The sequence below is a fragment of the Lepidothrix coronata genome, unplaced genomic scaffold, assembly GCF_001604755.1.
Source record: "Lepidothrix coronata isolate B3197 unplaced genomic scaffold, Lepidothrix_coronata-1.0 Scaffold44, whole genome shotgun sequence".
NCBI lineage: Eukaryota > Metazoa > Chordata > Aves > Passeriformes > Pipridae > Lepidothrix > Lepidothrix coronata.
Window position 1 is genome coordinate 1087870 of NW_016690224.1, and position 18748 is coordinate 1106617.

General features: G+C 44.0%; 2 protein-coding genes across 7 annotated transcripts; one reads left to right on the top strand and one right to left on the bottom strand.

Moving 5' to 3' along the window:
- Nucleotides 1-1894: 1894 nt before the first annotated feature.
- TCTN1 (tectonic family member 1) lies at nt 1895-18543 on the top strand. 6 transcript variants are annotated; one of them, XR_001874681.1, is made up of 16 exons: nt 1895-2079; nt 3540-3660; nt 5568-5698; nt 6426-6592; nt 6978-7065; nt 7875-7984; nt 10577-10597; nt 11014-11139; nt 11719-11844; nt 12183-12265; nt 12598-12738; nt 13036-13192; nt 14026-14151; nt 14470-14614; nt 16256-16444; nt 18050-18543. XR_001874681.1 is itself a non-coding variant. In XM_017814434.1 (15 exons), exons 1-14 carry the CDS (start codon nt 1914-1916, stop codon nt 14611-14613), a joined length of 1707 nt encoding a protein of 568 aa, XP_017669923.1. In that variant the 5' UTR covers nt 1895-1913; the 3' UTR covers nt 14614; nt 18050-18543. The 6 variants fall into 6 exon arrangements, 4 of the variants coding, with proteins under 4 accessions (XP_017669923.1, XP_017669922.1, XP_017669919.1 ...); XR_001874682.1 differs by having other exon boundaries at nt 16292-16444; XM_017814434.1 differs by lacking the exon at nt 16256-16444.
- On the bottom strand, nt 15861-18745 carry HVCN1 (hydrogen voltage gated channel 1; the record flags this gene model as incomplete). The annotated part of the gene is made up of 3 exons (XM_017813935.1): nt 15861-16212; nt 16474-16586; nt 18541-18745. Coding segments are annotated over 3 exons (384 nt in total), but the record flags the coding sequence as incomplete, so codon positions are not given.
- Between the last annotated feature and the right edge of the window lie 3 nt (nt 18746-18748).

Sequence of the window (18748 nt, forward strand, 5' to 3'; positions counted from 1 at the left end):
TTTTAAATGCATCAGAAACGTGTAAACTAACAAGTTTTAATATTAATTATCTCATGGCACTGCAGGGGAACAAGAAGACAGAATATAACCAGTGGTGATAAATAAACCAAGCACCACTTTCCCTCCAAGCCTGTAATCTAAAATCCAAGTTTCCAACTTTGCAGGACTTGTAGGATTGCTTTTCTTTTTGTTTCCCTGCTCTGGGACAGTGCAAGAGATGGATTTTTAAAGATCCCCAGGATTTCCTCAAATACAGGGCTGTATTCCCTTGGATGGCTGCAGCCAGTCCTGACACAGCCTCAGTGAGAAGAAAAAAAAGAGTCCTATCGTGCCATTTTTACAATTTCCTTTCAAAATGGAAGTGTCTTGAAGTCACTGTTGCTCTTTAAGCCTGAAAAAACCAACAAACCCAACACTTGTAACATCATTTTGACCACCTGGCTGAAAGGAAGTGCATGGATGCTTCCAATGGAATCCAAAAAACCTCAGGAACAGCAAAAAACAAAGAGACTGAACACACCAGTTCCTCATCCCCAAAAGGAAAGGTGAACACAGAAACTTTGGAACAAGGAACGCAGGCTGGAGACCCAGTGAGGTTATTTTGGGGTGGAAGGCACACACAGCTCTGAGGTACAGCAGAGCACAGCAGATTCTCACCTTCATGTAACCATGTCCTTGGAGCAGAGGTGTTTCCATGGGAAGGATTCCAGGACTTTGCCACGTGACATGGAGCTGCTTCAAATGCAGGTTAGCAGCGCTTGGAGAACATCAGAGCACCCTGGTGGCCTCACACGGAGTGAACAGTCAGTGCTCTTGTGTAACTCATCGCACCCCTGGGGGTAAGTGGACAGTGCAAAGGAGAGACATTATTTCCATTTCCAATGGATGAAACTGGAATATTAGAGCTTTTAGAGCTCAACCATCAACTCAGCACAAAATCATGTCCCCAAGTGCCCCATCCACACATTTTTTAACACCTCCAGGGATGGTGACTCCACCATTTCTCTGGACAGCCTGTTCTGATGCTGGACAACCCTTTCCATGAAGAAATATTTCCTAATATCTAATCTAAACCTCCTGCCAGGGAGTTGTAGAGAGTGACAAACTTTCCCCTCAGGTAATGCAGAACATAAACTCGATGAAGTTTCATTTTAAAAATTAATTTCCTTGTTGAACTGAAGCCTGGATGTTACATCTGTAAGGTAACCCTGATCACTAGTCACTCTCTAGCCTAGTTTTTCCAATTTACTATAAAAATAGAATCATTTAGAATCATTAGAATCATTAACCATTTAGGTTAAAAAAGACCTCAAAGTTACCTGCATATATGGCAAAATTTCTAACCAGCTTAATTAATGAATATACACTGAGCATGAAGGACCCAGGGCATTTTCAGAAGGAGAAACTTTAAAACTTCAAAAATTAGTTTAAGGAAAGATTACTAAAAACACAGTTGCAAAAAAAGTGAAATATAGAATTTTTTCTCTCACAAGGCACCATTCCGCACACTTTTTTTTTTTTTTTCTTTTTGCGTGTGGCCTTCCAGCAGCTTTTCTCCCCAGACCTCCTTCGCGGTTCACTACACCAGAAACCTTTTCTGTGGTACTGAGGGGGCAACACCCGATCAACGCCGGTCTGGACTGTTCCTGAGGGCGCTGGGTGGCACAAGCGGCTGCCTGACACCACCGCAGCGGCCATACCCAGCCAAAGCCCAGCGTGCGGCCTCTCCCCGCGCTGAGGGGCGATGGGGGAGCCCGGAGGACCCTGACAGACCCTGACAGACCCTGAGGCTCCCCCCGCCACCACCCCAGCCGCCATCTTAGCCGGGGCGCGGCCCTTCCCCTCGGCCCCGCCAAGTCTCGCGAGAGGCGGGGTCGCCCTGCCCCTGGCAACCGTTGCTAAGGGCGGCCGCCATGGCGGCGCCCGGGAGAGCAGCCATTCCCGTCCTCATCCTTCTCTTCATCCTCCTCCTCCTACTCCCGCCGCCGCTCCGGGCAGCGGAGCCGAGCGAGGAGCCCGCAGACACTCGCGGTGCCGCCCAGGCGCAGGCCCACTGCGCGCCGGCCCCGATCACGGACGGTGGGTGCCCTGCGGGAGCTACGGCCCTTCCCGGGCGAGCGGAGCCCCGCGCGCGGCCTCCTGTCGCCACTGGGCCCTTGGTGCCTCTTTCCCTCCCCTTGCAGCCTCCCCGGGACTGGGAAAACTGCCCGGCTTCTCCCTGGGCATCTCTGGGGGTTACTGCAGCAAGATGTGTCCGTCACATATCTGAGCATCACCCAGCCCTGTGTGTGCCCGCGGGTGTAGGGCAGGGTCTCCTGCCCCTCCAGCCCCTGCTCTGAGCCCTCGCCCGCTCCCCGCGCAGGGTCTGACCCCGCAGAGGCTCCCCTGGATCTCCTTGGAGAGCTCCACGTGCCCACTTCACCCCCAGATTCCTCATTCAGCCCCAGTGCTGCGGATACATTGTCATACCAATATGTAAATAAATCGTTGTTACTGTGCTCTCAGAAGGTGTTTCCCACTGTCTTATTGGCTACATTTTAATTTAGCTTCTTATTTCCATCAGTTCAGATTTCTGTGGATTAGTTGCCAAATGAAACCTGTCCCAGTGCTCCCTCCTTAGGGAAAAGAGACTTAAATCCCTAATCTGGGAGACATAACCTTGCGATCTAATCGTTCATGTTTAAAATGCTCTTGTTCACGGGGAGAACTAAGGATTCCAGGGCTAAACTCAGCCAACAGAACAGGGAGAACTTCGGAGATTCCAGGAAATACCTGGATACTGTTCAGGTGGTCAGAGAACACTTAGGAAGCCGTAGAGAAACAGACAACAGTCCAACTGAAATAAAAGAATTAATTATGAAAATACCCTTTGAATGTCTTGCCTATAAAACACTGAGCTTAATTTTCCTCATTCTGTGCTGTTCTTTTGTCAAGATTTATTATAGAACAACTCTCAAAACAGTTCAGTAGAGTAATATCTGTTCTTTGCATTTATGAACTTGAAAACCTAAGACTGTTCTAAGTTACCAAACATTTTATGGGGCCAGTTTACAGAATGATTAACAATTCCTCTCTCTGTGATTACAATATTTCACAGCAGCTAAAGACAGAGAGAAAAAACAGTTTCAAAGAAGTCAACTCTTGTTATGTTGGCACATCATTTTACTGCTCAATGCTTATAAACATCTCACTCTTTCCAAATGTTTTATTTTTCTTCCCAGTAAATCGAAATTAACACCTTCTTGTTTGTATCTCTTTTTTTTTGACATCTGCAGGGCTGAGTATATTTTCATGCCTTCAGAATTCCTGTTAGGTTGGGTTTTTTATTTCTCACTGTCAGATTTTAGTGTCTCAGTTTTGTCCATGTGTCCCAAATAGATTTTTTCTAAGGATGGCTTTTAAAAATGCCTTCAAAAAAGAGCAAGTGAGTTTGGATTTGCCCGTTGTCCGAACCAAGTGGAGGTGAAGAGTGAGGGTGTTCGGGGACGGGCTGGGAGGTGTGAAATCCCAGCCCCAGTTCTGATTTCATCTCTCTGCAGTTGCCAGGCTGTGTGTGTGTGACCTGCTGGTGGCACAGTGTGATGTCAACTGCTGCTGTGACCCCGACTGCAGCCCCGAGGAGTTCAGCCTCTTCACTGCCTGTTCAGTCCCTGTGGTCACGTGAGTGGATAAATAACACTAAAACACAAAGTCAGGGCTCTGCCCTCTCCTCTCACCAATTCCCAGCCCCTCCCTGCTGCCATCCTGACTCCACTTTCTCCAGATCTTCCTGCCCTGGGCCTGGAAACCTTTGGCCCCAATACTTAAACAAGCTCCCTTATTTTAAAATCATTAAATGAGAAGTCTGTAGACATATTTCTTTCAAATTATTTGAGAGAGCTCTTCACTAACTTGCAGCAGTTGCTAAATATATGGTTGCATTTCACAATTTCCCAAGTGCATGCATCCTGAATGCTGCAGGTTCTCATTCCCCTCCTAAAAATTTCCAATGACCTTCAACTACAAGGTGCTGCCATAAAATAGCACATAGTTATTGGTTCTAGAACCATTCTCTGGATGCAATCAATGCTCTTTGTGTATAAACACCCATTTCTCTTTCCCTTATTCCTTCTTTCCTCCTGTGCTCCTGTCTGTGGACACTCAGGTGGTGATGCTTTTTTAGAGGGGAAAATGATGTATCTTTAGACTTCCATTAATATAATGAAGTGCCTGGAAGTTAAGGAAAATGGTACCATCTGACCACCTCTGTAGGTCATTAGCAATTAATCAGCAACATCTTTGATTACATTTGTGATATCAGCTAAAAACTTGACCAATTCAGAGCTTTTTGAAGTAGTGTGAGCATTGTTCTGGTCTTAATTTTAAAGTCACCATCCCAACCTGCTGCCTCCCTGCCAGTCTGTCACTTCAACACCACTAAAATTTAACATTATACCAATAAATTAGAGCCAATAGTTGTTTCTTTGCTGTTTAGTTGCTCTAAAAACCCCTTCATCTCATTTCATCCTCTCAAAAAGGAGTTCAGAAAGCTCACTTCAAAATCCTAATGGGAATAAAAAAGATCTCTTAGTGAACTCTGAGAACAATAAGTGCAGCTTTTCAGCCCACCTTCTGTATAAATTATGCCAATCTGAGCACTGGGGTTTATTCTTGGTGCTTTGAAATTTGAATTAGCAATCATGCCAGACTGTGGTTTCTTATTGTTCTTGCACACAATGACTCCTGCCACCCATTTAGAGATATTTATATATATCAGAAAGGTCTAATCAACACCTTCCTGAGTGACACTTTAATTGCCTGGAGTGACTGTTCTCTCTTTGTCAACTAGAAATGCCTAAAATGAAGTTGTGTTTCTTTCCCCAAATTCTTTTTGTGTGAAATGTTCCTTTTGCCTGAAAATCCAGGGGATTTTTAATGTCTGCAAGTATTGTGCATCTCATTATTTACATCTGGGTTTATATGTATTTGTATATTTATTTAGTTTGGCTGATCCCAAGGAAGAGGGATCCGTGTGGTCTCTGAAACAGCAGGAAAAGGGGTTGATTTATGATGAGATCCTACTCCTGTTTCTCACTCTGCCCTTCTTTTACATTGACCTCAAGCAGGACTCTTTCCCACTCCCTGCCCAAAGTGGAGATTATTCCCATATCCACAAAACTGACCTTTTCTCCTGCCCTGCCATTACGTTACCCTAAAGCTCAGACTTCCCACTTGGATGTACCTGCATTTTTGGTGCCTCAACCATCTGGATCCCATCCCATTTATCATTTTAGCTCCAATATTATCCCTGGCAGGTTCTTCCCTGTTTCTCACCTTCCTTCCTGTTGCTGCTCACAGTTTTCTCTGCTAAATACCACATGTGGAAAAATTCTGTGTTATTTATTACTAAGCACAGAGTGTAAAACAACAGGAGCCTTCTAAGGCTGCACAATTATACAAATTGTATTAAAACGGTAATCTTATGCTTTTTTTTTTTTTGTGCTGCTGCCTCAGTACATGGAAAGAACTTTAAAATCTGGTCAACACTAACTTCTAGTGGATCATTCATTTATTATTCTTGCTTGCAGAGGTGACAGCCACCTGTGTAGGCAGAAAGCTGCTGTATATTCTCTTGATGTTGAAGCAAACCCACCAGAAAGGATATTTCAATTAATTGACCAAGTCAACCCCAGTATTTTCTGCATTCATGCTACAAACTGTAAGTAGAGTTGTTGCCAGTATTAAACATTGTGGTGTTATTTTTGTAAGCTCTTTAGGAGCCAGAAAGAGACTAAATTTAAAACTGTTTCTATTTTATTAAACCTCTCAGAAGACTGGTGATTCTGCCTGCTCACAGTTCTTGTGTTGTGATCCTTTCACTTGTGAAACCACGGACTTAAAACATCTCATACTTGTAACTCATCTCTGTTGGAAAAAAAGACATACAGTTTTGGGTGCCTTTTTAAAAAAAAAAAATTATCATCTCCTATAAATCAAATTTAAAGTTGTCTCGTGGAAAAGTGACTTCCCAATCCAATCCAAGTCTGTGGTACAAATCCCTTATGCCCAAGTTTGAAGTGACTTGCAGGGCAGTTAAAAGTGATCAGCACTATGTCCTCTTAATTTAATTATGACTGTGCAGTAATCACCTGAATATTTAGCATGGAGACTGCAGACACTAATTGACATGTGTCGTTTGGAAATTCTGCTGTTAGAAATCAGGATTTTGAAAGCAAGGGACTTTCCTTATGATAAAATTTGTGCTTTCATGCATCTGGGCAAGATGAATTAAGATCCTGTTTAGGTTTTCTCTTAAAGATTAAGCTGCACTGGTATTTTTCTATCACAGAGTTTTTAACCACTCCAGAAGGAGAAATGGTTACTAAATACTGTTTCTGTGTCCTTTATATCCTAAAAGCTATCTCATTTTTTAAATGTTTGAGCAGATAAACAAGCACTTTACCTCAGGTCCCCTGAAATGCCAACTCCAGAAAATTTTGATGATTTGCTGAATGAGTTTGGGAGTGCTGCTTTCAGTGCTGAGCCTGAGAGCTGGAATATGGACACAGATGCTCCAGACCCTCCTGATGCAAATGAAACTCAGAGATATGAGGTAAATAATTATCTGATTCAATAAGTATTAGATTGTTCCACAAAAGGACAAGTCAGCATTGTTTGCACCTGCTTTTAAATAATACAGTTCTTCTGGAAGAGACAAAATTTATATTGGTGGTCTTTAAATATGGAAATGTAGAAGTGTAGTGTTTTGTGTTAACTGAGAAAATGAACTAGATTTTTAAGGACTTTGAAAATTAAGTAGCTTTCTTTTGCTGTAGCAGTAGCTTTTTAAAAACTGATGCACAAAATAGTATAAATTATTGACAGATACAGTGGAAATAAGCACTTCTTCTATTCATATTTGTTGCTAATGAAAATGCTGTAAAACTCTGATGGGCTGAAACACACCTGTGTCCCTGAATCCGTGGTTTCTTTGGCAGTATGGGATTCCTATACAGACAGAGGATGCATTTCTGAGACTGCCAAGTCCTGTTGTCTCCTCCTGGTGCTCCGATGCCAATCCTGCAGGTTGGAAAACACATTTGAATTCCATTTTATTTTCTTTAGAGGACCCTGCTCTGGCTTGAGATTCGTCAGGCAGAAAGGTGGCTCACCCCTCAGTGTAAACCCAGATAAAATTATCAAATTATTTGAAAATAGCTTCTGTTTCTCTGTGGTTTTTAGACATAGAATGGAAGTTGTTTTGCATCTCTGTTGAACATTCAAAGTAAACCCCAGAGTATCTTGTTGATGGGCTGTTTGTCCACCAATAAAACACCCTATTTGGCCTAATTGGTTTAATCAAACAGCACAAGGGTGACCCCATGAGGGAAGAGGGTATTGCAGCCTTTGCCAGCTGTCCCTTTGTACACTGAGGTCCCTTTCTCAAGTCCCACTTGCAGGCTGGAGCTCTACATTTTAACCTTTCACACAGTTTCCTGAAAATCTGCAGAGGCAAGAAAAGAAAAATAAAACCCATGAGCAAACCCACACCTGCATTTCCCAAACCCCACTGTCAGCAGGGTCTCACAACAGTCCTGGTGGTGACTGGAGGAGAGCTCAGGGCTCTTGTGAAACAAAAAACCTTATGGGATCTCAAAAATGAAGGAATATATCTTTTTCTAGCTTTTATGAAGCTTCAACTGCTTGTTAAGAAGGAATATTTTATCTCATACCATTTTGTGAGAATATAAGAAAGTATCATTCTTTGTATCCTTATCTACAGTAGAGATGACATTTACTTTCACTTTTGCTTGTACTTAAGATTCTTATGTTATTTATTTCTGCTTTTCATAATTACTCTTTAATTTCCTTTAATACTTGGACTTTTTTTTCAGGGTTTTTAGTAAACCAGGCCACAAAATGCATCAGATCAGTAAGTGTGGAAAAATGTGAAAGCATTCAAGCACTTAATATGCTGTTTTACATCAACTCCAGCATTTTGGCAGTAAGTATGATTTGAAACAGTTGTACAGCTGCCTGTTGATATTACAGATCTTTTTGAACTTGCAGAATTAAGTAATGTCTATTTACTAAAGGATATGGTGTTTTATTTGGATTTTTAAATTGTGGGTTGGGAAAAAACATCTCCATATACAACAGGCTTTTATACAGAAAGCCTTTGGGAATGTTTTTACTTCAAGCTTTGGTAACAGAATAATTTTCTGTTCTCTGCTTAGCCAAATATAAATAATATAGTCAAAGATGAAATACAAAATAATAGTTTTGAAGAGACAAGCTCCCTGAACCAGTGCTTGCTGCACTTTCATGCTTTTGTGCAGGTTCAGACTTTTCCAAGAAGCCTGTTACCAGAGTGCATAATTCCAAGAAATCTGAGTTTTAAAGAGCTGGTAAAACTAAGGTTTAATCCTCTGCATCTGTGCCTTTCCCCCAAGCCTCACTTTTGATGGCACACTATACTAAACCTCCCTTATGCTCCTCAAAGAACACGACTTTTACCCCACTGACAGCAAATTTGTTTGGATCTGCCAACTACCACATCCAGTCTGTGGTTATTTTTCAAAGCTAAGCCTGCTTTTTCCTCCCTTTTTGACCTGGAGGATGATGTCTCATGTATAAATAAATCCCCTTTGAGGATATTCAGGAAGACAAAGAAATCACTCCTGTAAAATTGAACCTGAAACCCATCAGACCTTGACCCGATGGCTCCTTCCAGAAGCTGAAACTCTTCAAGAAACAGCATCCTCTCTACCATTAAGGAGTTTTTAATCTGTGTGATTATTTAAATTGATTTAATTAGCAGCGAGTGACTGCTTAAAGACCCCTTCCAGTCTCCTTACAGATTCCAAAGGTGCCAACAGGAAAGGAAAGCCACTTTCACTGGTGGGATCATTCTCCTGCTCATTGAGAACCTTGTTGGAATCAGGCAGGGATTGCTCACAGATGTTGGCTTTTGATCAACCTGCTGTGGAAGAAGTGGAAAAAACTGCCTCAGAAGGGCTTTGAGTGTTTCCATGTCCTCCCAAAATTAGAGTTCTCCTTGGCTGCAGGACCAGGAGAGAACAAGGATGGCCAGGCCAGGCTCCAGCAGTGGAGTGCTTTGAAATTTGAAGATGAATTCCCCTTCCTCAGTGGAACAGTGAGGAATAACAGCCATATGCTCCTTGCCAAGACAGTGGCCCAGCTCAGGAGAGGTCAGTGGGTGTCAGGAAGGATCAGATGCAGGAACTGGACAAGGCTGAATAAATGCTGGAGTCACTCTGTAGGGAGATCCCCTTCCCAAATGGAGCTGAGGGTGGGATGTGACATCAGAAGATGGTGGTACTGGGGACAGTGTGGCCACAGGGCAGAGCAGGAGCCCTGCCAGTGCCAGCAGGTGGAGCTGCTGGCCAAAGAAACGGCAAACCAGTAAGCCAGGGAGCCTTACTGGGAGCACTGGGACAGCAGGGCCTGTCTGCACTGCCGGGAGGGACAGCTGGAGCGGGAGGAATGTCTTGGTAATTGTTGCAGTTAATTTGTTTAACCAGTTTATCTCTACCCTGGCCTGTCCAGCAGATCCCAGTGGGGGGTGGTTCTTGGAATCCTCTACCAAGATGCTTCCCACCACAGTCAGTGGGTACTTGGAGCTGCCAAAGCAAAGAGCTGCTCCTGCCCTTCCTCTCCTCCCTTCCAGGTGGGAAGCAGAGTCAGTGGGAGGCACAGGAGGCTGTGCCAGCGACCTACAGAGCCATGATCCATCACCCCAGTCATGGATAAACACAATTCCAGAAATGGTGCTCATTCCCTCTTCCCTAGTCAGGAATAGTGATGCCCTGAAGGACAAATCTAATCTTTACAAGCACTTTTATTCACAGAGCTGGTTCTGATGGCTGAGCTGTACCCTGGGATGATAAATATGGGACAGACTCTGCCTGCATCACCTCCAGAGCTCCAGCTCTTGGGAATGTGTTCCTGGATGAGTCACTGCTCTCTGTATCCCATCAGAATTCTGCACAATTACTTCATGGTCAGAGTCCAACTCTTGGTCCTGTCCCAAAGATGTGACTCAAACACTCATTGGAAAATCAGAAAAGTTAAATTTGATGAAGTGGTGCTTTATGAGGGTATTTTTCAGGCCTGACTGATGACCTTGGTCCAACACTTCTGCTTTTCCATGAAATATTGGTGGAAATTTTCGTGCTGGACTTGCTTCTCAAAAGGAGACTTGCTTCTCATTTTTTGGTTTAAAGAGCATGCAACTATGGAATTCTCACCATCAGAACAGGACAACAAAAGCTCTTCATTTCTTTGGGAAGCACAGCCTGGCCAACTTCCTAAACTGGAGGTCTGTGGATAGTTCCAGGACTCAGAGGAAGGAGGGGATTGGATTATAAGATTTTTCCCACTGGCCACAGAGAACAGTTCTTTTCCTACCTCTGGATACTGTGGAGTGTATCCAATCACTTCCACAGTGTGAAAGTTATTGTAATGAGGGAGTTAAATAGGCAAAAGAGTTAAGCCTTACCTGCTTTGATTAACTGCTACTGTGATAGGTCTTACCTTTGCTATTGTTTTAATTTGTCCTTTTATTCTTCCCTAGGTGCCCAAATCAAGTCAGATGGTAAGTACCCTTCTAAATTAGCTGGGAGAGCTGGGGGCAAAATTCTTAGTTTTAGTCATTGGAAGTTTTTCACTGACTTGATCAGAACAGGGTCTTAATCCTTAATATTTACAGTAAAAAAAAAATATAATTTGCCATCAGTAATGGTACTCAGCAACAGCAAGATAATATGCTGCCTGCAAACATTCAAGCCTGATATATTCCCCTCATATAAAACTTTCTCTTTTTAAGTAAATCTCTTTATTTACTTAAAAATAGACCCTTTGGTTGACCTTCTGCAGTATGTGTAACACAGTAATTGTTCAGAGAATTACTGACTGTGGGACAGAACCAGGAAGGGTCATGAATACAATAACACAGAAAGAGCCAAAATTAATTATACCCACATTCAGAACTGACCTGAGTTTGTTTTCCAGGTTAATGTTTCTGTCCAGTCCATCATTGTCCAGTCCCTGGATGGAATGAGGACTTCACTGAAGGGTGCTGATGTCCTGAGGCTCCCCATGATTTTGGATGAACTGTGCTTAAATGTAGTCCTTGGGGTAGGTCTGACAGCCCTTGTTGGTGTTTGATGGGAGGAATCTCTGCAGCAAATCACTTCTGATGCACAAATTGCAAAGCTGTCAGGAAGGCCTTCAAGTTCCCATGGATTGTGACATCCCCAAAGCAAATGTCACAGGAGAGACACCGAGTTTGGGATAAAAGAGAGTGTTTTGCAACAAAATAATAACTATATGCAACATTTCAAGGAGAAATCCTTGAAAGGTTGAAATCCTTGTCTGTCATTACTGTGTGTATATGACAAAACAGACAATAACATGAGTGTAGAATCTGCTTTATGCTTGGGAGAAGATGCTTTCAGGCACACTGATGGCACAGAGAGAGGAATAGATGTTGCACATCATCTCATTTTTTAATCTTAAGTAGATGAACATTGTGTTTATGCTTAAAGAAGTCAGTTTTGAAGAAGCTCTAGAGGATATAATATATCCCCACTCTGTAGTTCAGAGTTTCTTAAGCAAGGAAGAAATAAAACACTTGAATAATTTTAGCTTCATTTTTCCCCCCTAGTTTCTCTTATGCATTTATTCAAATGAACATCTAAAATGCTTAATTTTCAGGTGAGTTATCACATTACCTACACAGACACAGGAGAAATAATAGAAGCAGCTGCTGCTTTTGTCTTGGGGGCAATTACCAAAGAAGCACTTTCAATCCAGCAGAGCTTCCAAATCAGCTTCACTCAGGTAACTGTGGAGATGTCATGGGTGACTTGTTGAGAGACATTTAATTACAAAACTTATTAAACTTGAATCAGAACAATTGTGAGCAGCAAGGTAAAGTATGACTTGCCGTGGATACACAGAGGAGGCAGCATTTCAGAGCTGGGCAATAAAGGCCTCCAAAGTGTCACATTTACAAGCCCCATCTTGTGGCTCTGTATCCAGAGAAAGCAAAGTCTGACTTACAGCCTTACTACTCATCATTCCAGGCAATAAATAATCCTAAAATAACTGAAATATTTATGTGTTTTCCAGCCCTTTCAGTGCAGGGTAAGATCTAATCCTGTGTGTTTGCATTGCAGGTGGACACAAAGCCAGTTCCTCTCAGTGGCAATCCTGGTTACGTTGTCGGGCTGCCTGTGAGAGCAGGATTCTGGCCTCAAGGATATCCTTTCCCTGCTGAATTTCTGTTTGCAGCACTTGTTCTGGTCCATCTTCACAAACCCTTTCTAGCCTGGACATCTGTAAAATATATCTGTATAAAAGAGTGGTTTTCTGGCTGTGTTTTAGAAGGGAATGACTCAGTCCTGACTGCAATCTCCTGGGACTGTGTAGTGAGTGGATTTAGACCTTCATTGCACACCCTGGTGCTCCACACTGTGAGAGGAGTCTGGAGCTATTACAGCACTTTCAGATGTATTTTAAGGATATGATTAAGGATTCTTTTTTTGTCCTGAAACACATGAAGTGCTGAGTTTCCCTTTAACTGTGTGTTACATCTGGCATCACTCAGAGCACCAACAAACACAGCCAGCTCTCCATCCTGCAGAGCACATCCACCCAGGACTGCCTGGCAGCACAGGGAGCCAGAGCCCCCGTGTTATTTGGTTATAACATGATCTCAGGCTGTAAGTTACGGTAAGAACTAATCTTTATTTTTAATTTAGTGCTTTTAACCCTCTGACAGCCTTTTGCCTCAGGCTCTGTTCAGGTCCTGGCTGTTCCTACAGCTGGAGGAGTATCGGGAACGGAGTATTTAATTCTAAAAAATGGCATTTAATTAAAAATGGTCTTTCTCTTGAAAAGATTGTGGCATTAGCAACTGTAGCCAGAAGGCTTGAACAGAGCATGGGAGCAGGAGAAATGATGCCTGTGCCAAACCAATGGATTTTGCTGTAACTCATCTCTTTTTTGTTTTGTTTTGTTTTCTGGAAGAATTACAGCAGCTATGAAATGCCAGCCTTTGGCTCAGACCCTCCTGGATGTACTGAAGGGCCAAAACTTTCCTGAGTATGTGGCCTCATTTGGGAATTCCCAAGCCCAGGATGTGCTTGACTGGGTGCCAATAACTCACCTCCACATCTCAGAACAGGTGAAAAGTCACACCACCCTCCACCTTCACTCTCACTGTCCTCTCTCCTCTGTACCTGTAATGCAGCACCAGCTCAACCTTCCCAGCCTAAAAATGCAGCAACCAGTTAGAAGAAAAAATATGGGAGGGAAAAAATGCATAAAAAAACTGGAGGAAATTCCTGGAATATTCACAAATGAGGAGTTTCACTCTGGCTGTAGAAGACAGGGTTTATTTTGAATCAAGCTGCTACCCCTCTTATGGCTCAGGACAACATATTGGGTGCAAAATGACTTCTAGCCATAGTTTAGTCCTACTCTTCAGAGGGGATGAAGCATCAGAGGTGAGGTTGAAAGAGTGAAGTAACAGAATCACTGTTTCTCCTCTTGCACCAGGTCAGGGTAAGAGAACAAGAATCCTTTGAAGCACAATAGGAGATGACACTTTGTGTATAGGTGCCTTGAATGCTTTTGCAACCAAAGGGTGAGTAATTTCTGTCACCAGAAACGTGACAGTTCAAGAAGAAATGCCTAAAAATAGTTCAGCTTGTTGGCTTCAAAATTCTGCCCTGGCAGAGTCCAGGATTTTCTGCTGTCCCACCAGTATTCCTACTTTGTCCCAGCTGAGCACAATCACCAAGAGCCAAATCCTGCCTGAGGCAGGACAGTCCTGCTGAAATGCAGGTACAGAGTCACTTTTATGGAGAATCTGCAGGGGCAGCAAAGGCTGCAGCACCTCTGCTGCCTCCCTAGAGAGCTTCCTGGGTCACCCTGCCCCCTAATAACAAGAATAATTAATTAATGAAGTGGCTTTTGTGTAAGTCAGACAATGAGAGGATTTCTAACACTTTGCAGAGCTCGTGCCAAATTCCAGTGTCCTTTGGAATAGAAGTGAAGTGGACTAAATATGGATCCCTGGTCAATCCCCAAGCCAGGATAGTGAATGTTACAGCAACACTCACCACCACCACACTGAAGCAGGTATGTAATTAAATTACAGGGTTTAAGATAAAACAAAGGGCTTGTTTTCCTGTGTGCCAGTGACCCAGATAATCTCTTTATCTGAAGGCAGCACTTCACATTTATTCCACCCAACAATTCTCTTCCAGCTCAAACACAGCTCTGGCTGCTTGCCAAAACCCTTCAATAAAAATCCATACATCATTAATGAAAAGAAACATGGGACTGTATATGGAAAAAAAAATTTACAACTGACAGGTGAAAATGTAACCCAGACCAAATAAACCAGCCATACAAACAGAAGGCTGAAGCTAATTCCTGTTTGTATTTTCATTGCAGCTTCCCTCAGGAAGGGAAAGGACTATTCCTGTAACAAGTTCTGTTGTTTTCACTGACATTTCCTCACCTGCAGAGCCAGGCTATAAAGCTTGGCCCACCATTAACATCAAGTTACCCTTTGATTTTTTCTACCCATTTGTCTAAGGTAAGCATTCATCAAAAAACCCCCCACATTTCTGCTTTTTCTGATTTTCCATCCAAGGTTTATCAAGTCACTGTGATGGGCCATGAGTTTCATCTAAATTGTAGATAAACTGGGCTAAAATCGGTCAAAAGAGAAGGGGTGAGACCTTGTGACGTTCTCAGAAGGGTTAAAAAAATCCACATTAAGTAGAAAGTTCCAAATTATAACTCACCGAGAGGAAAAAGGGTCCAGATATGAACTTGCTGGTCAGCACATGTGCAGCCACCAGCCTTCCAGCACATCAGATCTGTTCCCAGCTCCCTGCCTGTGGGGGCAGGAGGGGAAGGGACCCAGCACAGCTCCAAAGGAAACCAGGCTTCATTATCCCATAACAGCTGAGTTAAATTGCTAATTAAAGCAATCATGTGCTATTAGATAAGGCCTCTGCTTTATCTACCCCCATACATGAATAAGCCACATATTTCTGGCTATTTCCCCACCACCACTAATTAATTACCTTTCTTTAAAAATCTGAACAGTTCAGTTATGCTTTGAGCAAAGCTCAGTGGCCCTTCCAGCTGAGTCTGCCTTAAATCCATTGGAGACACCTTTCAGAATTCCCACTCATCGAATCTGACTCTCCAGCTATCAAATAGTGTCTCCACAGGGACCTTCCAGTACCTGCAAATGCTCATGTTGTGCTCGAACACCAGCCTGGTCCTTTAGAATTTGCTTTTTAATGGCTTTTCTGGAGCCTGACTGTTCCCAGCAGTTCCACTCACCTACATCTGTTCTGACACATTCCAGTTCTTTTAACACCTTGATTTATGAGCTGTGGAAACAAAGAACTTTGTAGCCCAGTGAACTGAAAAGGGAAGAAGGGATGAGAAAATGCAGTATCAGACCTGGGACCTGCTGGTGGAACAAGGCTCTGTCTGACGTGGGGTGGCACATGTTTGTCTCTATTTTGGGGCTGATTTGATTGTCAAGGGAAGGAGCGGCCTGTTGGTGGTTTTGAAACAACTGTTATATAAATAACAAAGTGGCACAAGCAGCAACAGAAATGAGGAAACTACCAACAATATGAGAAGAATGGTTGGCAAAGAGATGTATTGATGATGAACAGTCAGCTGGTGGAGGAGAAATTCTCTTTTCAAGCCTGAGTTCTTATCATTTCTACTGCAAGTTCTACAAGATGTGGCAAACAAAAAATGTTATCACAGAAAAAATGAAATTATTTTAAATAAGTGGTACTTCTATGGGTGTGTAGCTTGTAAAGATGTGTCTTTATTAAATTATTTTGCAATTTTGACTGTACAACTGTACAAGAAAGGGGAAAAAAATTGTTGTTTACAGGGACTGCGTGTAATTAATTTTCCAGCAAAACTCTTTTTGCAATCTCAAGGTCTGATCAAAGTGTGGTCAAATAGAAAATGTTTATAGACAACATAATGCAAGAGGAAGTAAAGAGACAGAAAAACCTTTCGGGTCAAACTGGTGGATTCCAACACTGCACTCTCCAGGCAGAATTCCCACCTTGGAAAACTGGCCTCCTACTTTGGCTGGCTGAGGAGTCCGTGCCGCTTTAAGATGTTGTTCAGCCTCTCGATTTCTTGCTCCTGTAGGAGACAAAAAGTTAAGTCATTAATATCCTTAAAATAGCTCCCCAGGTTCCCACAGATCTTCCCACTGCTGCAGGAAAGCAGGACAACCTGGCTAAAGGAAGTAGGACAGAGAGAAACACCACTTGTTGGAGGAGGAGCAGCTCAGGGAACTTGGGTAGGGCACCCCACACTTTCCAGTGAGGAAACCATTCCAACAGTGCCAGCCTTGCACAAGGATCCCAGGCAGGTAAACTCAAATTAAAAGTGGCTTTTTACCTTCTCTACACAGCTGTGTTCCAGTTGTTCCAGCCTTGTTGCAAGTTTCAGGTTGGCTTGTTTTAACTTGGACACTTGTTGTTCCGAGCGGGTCTTCACCGATAAAATTATTCCTGTGGAACAATTCCCAGGGGATTTGCTTTACATTGTAAAACAGCCACAAGCAGAATTAACAGGACACAGGGTCTGTCCTTAAGGAGTTAAACATGTTCCTCTCCAGTTTAGGTTCTGTCATCTTCCAACCACCCTTCCCAAGTGCTTTTCTTAATGAGGAGGGTTTTAAATCAGCCACCCGAGGGATTCGGATAGGGATACTCTGCTGGGAAGAGGCAGAGCTGAATTAATCACTCAGACTGTCACTCAAATCCTGAATTTGAATGTACTCCCTTGGCAGAGCCTGGGGGGGATGGAGCTGGAAGCTTTGTCGTGTTTTAGCAGGTTTTAGGTGTAGTCAGGACCTGCTCTGACAGCAGGGCACAGCCTGGGGCTCGTGCCCTGGAGCTGATTGCTGTGGCCTGGGGGAACAGGACATGGAACATCCCAGTGGATCAGGACATGGCACATCCTCAGATCCACCAGGTTTTGGCTTCACCTTGCCCAGCTGCACTAAGGACACGCTATGTCTCACCACGGCAGAGGTGTCACTTCTCTACAAGCACCATTAGGTGATGACATGTGAACTCAGCCCCCACACTAAAGGCTTTTTCTTGCCATCCTTTTCTGAGGGGGAAAAAAATAAATCATCCTTGTGGGAGCACGAAGAACATCCTGTTCCTCCTCCCCGACACGGCTCCTCCGGAACAACACACAGGCGGCACCGCGGGGTGTCTGGTTCTCATGCTCCAGGCAGCAGGTTTGGGGTTTTGGGGTTCATTGCTCAGGGGACAAAGCATTATTTGCATTGGTAACATCGACCAGTCCCCAGCTGGTGTAACCCAGTCCCTGCCAGGGGCACTGAACCGTGCCAGGCACAGACACGGCGCCCGAGCGTGGGGCACGTTCCCTTTGTTCCCTCTGTTCCTCCAGCAAGTGCAAAAAGCTGGTGGGGAAACCAGGAGCAGCCAAGGATAAGGGGATATTCTTGTAACAGCAACCCTGTTTTCTGCTGTAAGAGCCCGTGGCTCCCAGGGCTGCAGGCAAATCCAGTTTCTCTCTGACTTTCACTCTGAACTGAGAGAAGCCACAAGCTGCTCTCACATCCTCCCTCCCTCCGGCTGCTGCCGACCAGGCACGTTCTCCCCATCCAAAGGGCAGTGAGGGCTGAAAACACACAGCCCCAGCCATCCCCTCCTCTGATCCCTCTGTGCCAAATACAGAGCACTCACCAAACCTGAGCTGGAGGCACAGGACAGCAGTTGGGCTGAGGTTTCATGCAGGAATTAGAGATAATCTCATTGCTACATTTTTTGGAATCCCGAAATTCCTTCCCCAAGAAGGAAGAAAGTGTTTCCAGCTATACCCTGAATTAACATCTATTTGCAACAATTTACAATTTCTACAGCAAAGTCACTTAAGTCTGATTTCTATTTTTTTTCTTTTCTATTTCTCTTTTTATGGTAAAACCTTTGAATCCGAGCAAGAAAGATCCAGGGTGAGACAAGGACATTTCCTGCAGCATCCCTGGAGGGGATGGAGGAGTAGCAGCAGAACAGAGCATTAAATCCTATTCTGCTGTAGGAGCAGATGCAGGAAGACAGGGACTCCCCTGTTAAAACATTGCCAGAAGGATCCTACAGTGGAAACTTAGGATGTGAGCCATCCTTCTCCAGGATGGACAGCCAGAGTGTGTGGCAGGCAGTGGTGCTGGGAAACTGGTCCAGGAGGTGTGAAGAGGAATAGATTATGAAGTTTTTTAGGGGGAATGTCTATCCCTGCTCCAAAGAAATTCCAGCCTGACTCTGGCCACACTCCAGCAAGGAAAACCACAGGGGTGGAACTCCGAGTTCACCAGGAAAGCAGGACCAGGGGTCTCACAGATGGGTGTGAGGAGAGAACAAAGACACGAGCCCAGGTAATTCAGGGGAGGTGACAAACCCACCCCCTGGCCCAGGACACCCCCTCACCCACCGTTGATGATCCGGGCCACCCTCCAGAGCCGCAGCAGGATCAGGAGCCCCACGGCCTCGAACTCGTGCTCCCGGAAGATGAGGACGACGTCGAGCACGAAGGACACGACCACGACCACCCCGTCCAGCACCTCGAACTTGTGGTGGAAGAACTCGCGGCGATACACGAACACCTTGAACCCCACCTCGACCAGGAAGATGGTTAAAAT